The sequence below is a fragment of the Pinus tabuliformis genome, chromosome 1_2, assembly GCF_031772625.1.
Source record: "Pinus tabuliformis cultivar Carrire ecotype Pingquan chromosome 1_2, CPIR1, whole genome shotgun sequence".
In the NCBI taxonomy this organism is placed as follows: Eukaryota; Viridiplantae; Streptophyta; class Pinopsida; order Pinales; family Pinaceae; genus Pinus; species Pinus tabuliformis.
Genome location: NC_142298.1, coordinates 1,258,530,662 through 1,258,532,430, shown reverse-complemented (window position 1 = coordinate 1,258,532,430; position 1,769 = coordinate 1,258,530,662). Strand labels below are relative to the sequence as shown.

At 42.1% G+C, this 1,769-nt stretch overlaps 1 protein-coding gene across 1 annotated transcript; it reads right to left on the bottom strand.

Moving 5' to 3' along the window:
* Window positions 1–247: 247 nt before the first annotated feature.
* LOC149210802 (uncharacterized) lies at window positions 248–991 on the bottom strand. Its single transcript, XM_089399101.1, has one exon. The coding sequence runs from the start codon at window positions 989–991 to the stop codon at window positions 248–250; it is 744 nt and encodes a 247-aa protein (XP_089255227.1).
* Between the last annotated feature and the right edge of the window lie 778 nt (window positions 992–1,769).

Sequence of the window (1,769 nt, the reverse complement as noted above, 5' to 3'; positions counted from 1 at the left end):
ATTTGTTGCGTTCCTGTTTAAATCCAGATTACTTGTATATACAGTTGCATTATGAAATTGGTCTGAAGTCTTCAAAAGTTTCAGGAACTTCCTTCTTCGGGATGAGGGCTATAAAAGTTGCATTGGAAGGACTATAAACCTCTCCCTTCTTCCTAGACTCTTCTACTACTTCAGTTATTTCTGCTCCAGTCAAATCGAAGAAATGGAGAAAGAGTTCTATGGCCCATTCGTTCGGCCCAGGACTTTTTTATTTTGCCATAAATTTCATGACACTTTCAACTTCCTCCTTCGAAACTGGCCTTATCAGATCCTCTGCTTCTTCCTCCTCCACGTACCTTGGGAAACATTGAATTGTTTTGATAACCTCGGCAATGGTGATTTCTCCTTGGTCTGCAAATAAGTTCTGGAAATGACTTTGCCCTAATGTTGGCAGAGATTCAAATGTCTTTGCCTCCCTTCCTTCCTCATTTTTAAGGTTCCAGATAGTGTTTGCAGACTTCCTCCCTTTTACGTAGTTGTGGAAAAAACTTGTGTTTTCATCCCCTGCTTTAAGCCAGATCGCTCTGCTCTTAAGCCGCCATTCCTCTTCTTTTGCCAAAAGTATTTGATTTTTGAGTTTCTCAAGGTGGAGGATCCTCTCTTTTGATTCCTGTGTTGCATAACCATCCTCCTCTATAATTTCCAGCTTTTGAAGTTCCTCACTTATCCGAGTTATTTCCTCATTCTGTTTTACCTTCCTGTCCTTCACCCATATAATAGTTGCTTTCTTCATTCTTTTGAGGTTTTCCATAAACAGGAACCCTTTGTCCTTTGTGGTGATAAAGTCACGGGGCCTCCAAGTTTCTTTAAATAATTTGATGTAAGAATCTTCTTGCAGCCAAGATGCATTGAACTTGAAGGGTGCTGGTGGCTTTGGAGGAGGTTTAGAGAGTTCTAAGTAAACTGGAAAGTGATCTGAAGGCCCTCCCTCTTCAACCCATTGCCGAAACATAGGGATCGTGGAGGATAGTTCTTCATTAATGAGGAACCGGTCCAGTCTTTTTGCCACTCTTGCTTCTCCTACTCTCCTGTTCCTCCAAGTCGTCTTTAACTTAATAAGATTAACATCAATTAGGTTGTTGGAGGTTAAGAGATTTTGGAAGAAATCTGTCAGTGGATCTTCCCTAGCTGAAGGTCCCTAGGTCTCCGCTCTTCCTATTGAGAAGTTTAAGTCTCCACCCAGCACCATGTAATTACTCTTCAGAGTCGAGTTTGACATCAGATCATTCCCAAAGGCCACCCTCCTTGACAAGGCCCATATATATTTAATATTGTTAAAGGAAATTCGAATTCATGGGATTGAATTTCCATACCCATCACCTACTTCATGCCCCATTGGTTCCTTATCTTAATTCTCCCTTCCCTATATCCTACCGCCAGTCCACCAGAGTGTCCTACTAAGTCCATAGCCGAGAATTTCCATCCTGGAAGGAGGGCATTAAGCATCTATTCTACTTCTGCTCCATTCCCCAAGGTCTCCTGAAGTATTGGGATATCAGATTTTGAATTCATGACCATCTCCCTAAGAGCCAGTTTTTTGGGTTTACTAGCCAAACACCTGCAGTTCCATGATGTAAGAATCATTTCGAAATGATTTCAGGGGCCTGCACCACTCTAAGTGCCCCAGTGATTGACTGTTGCTTCCCATCTGCCACATCATGTTTTGCTTTTATTTGGGCCATGGAGAGTTTGGATTTCCTTCCCGTTTTTTTTCTTTTCGGGCTCAGAGG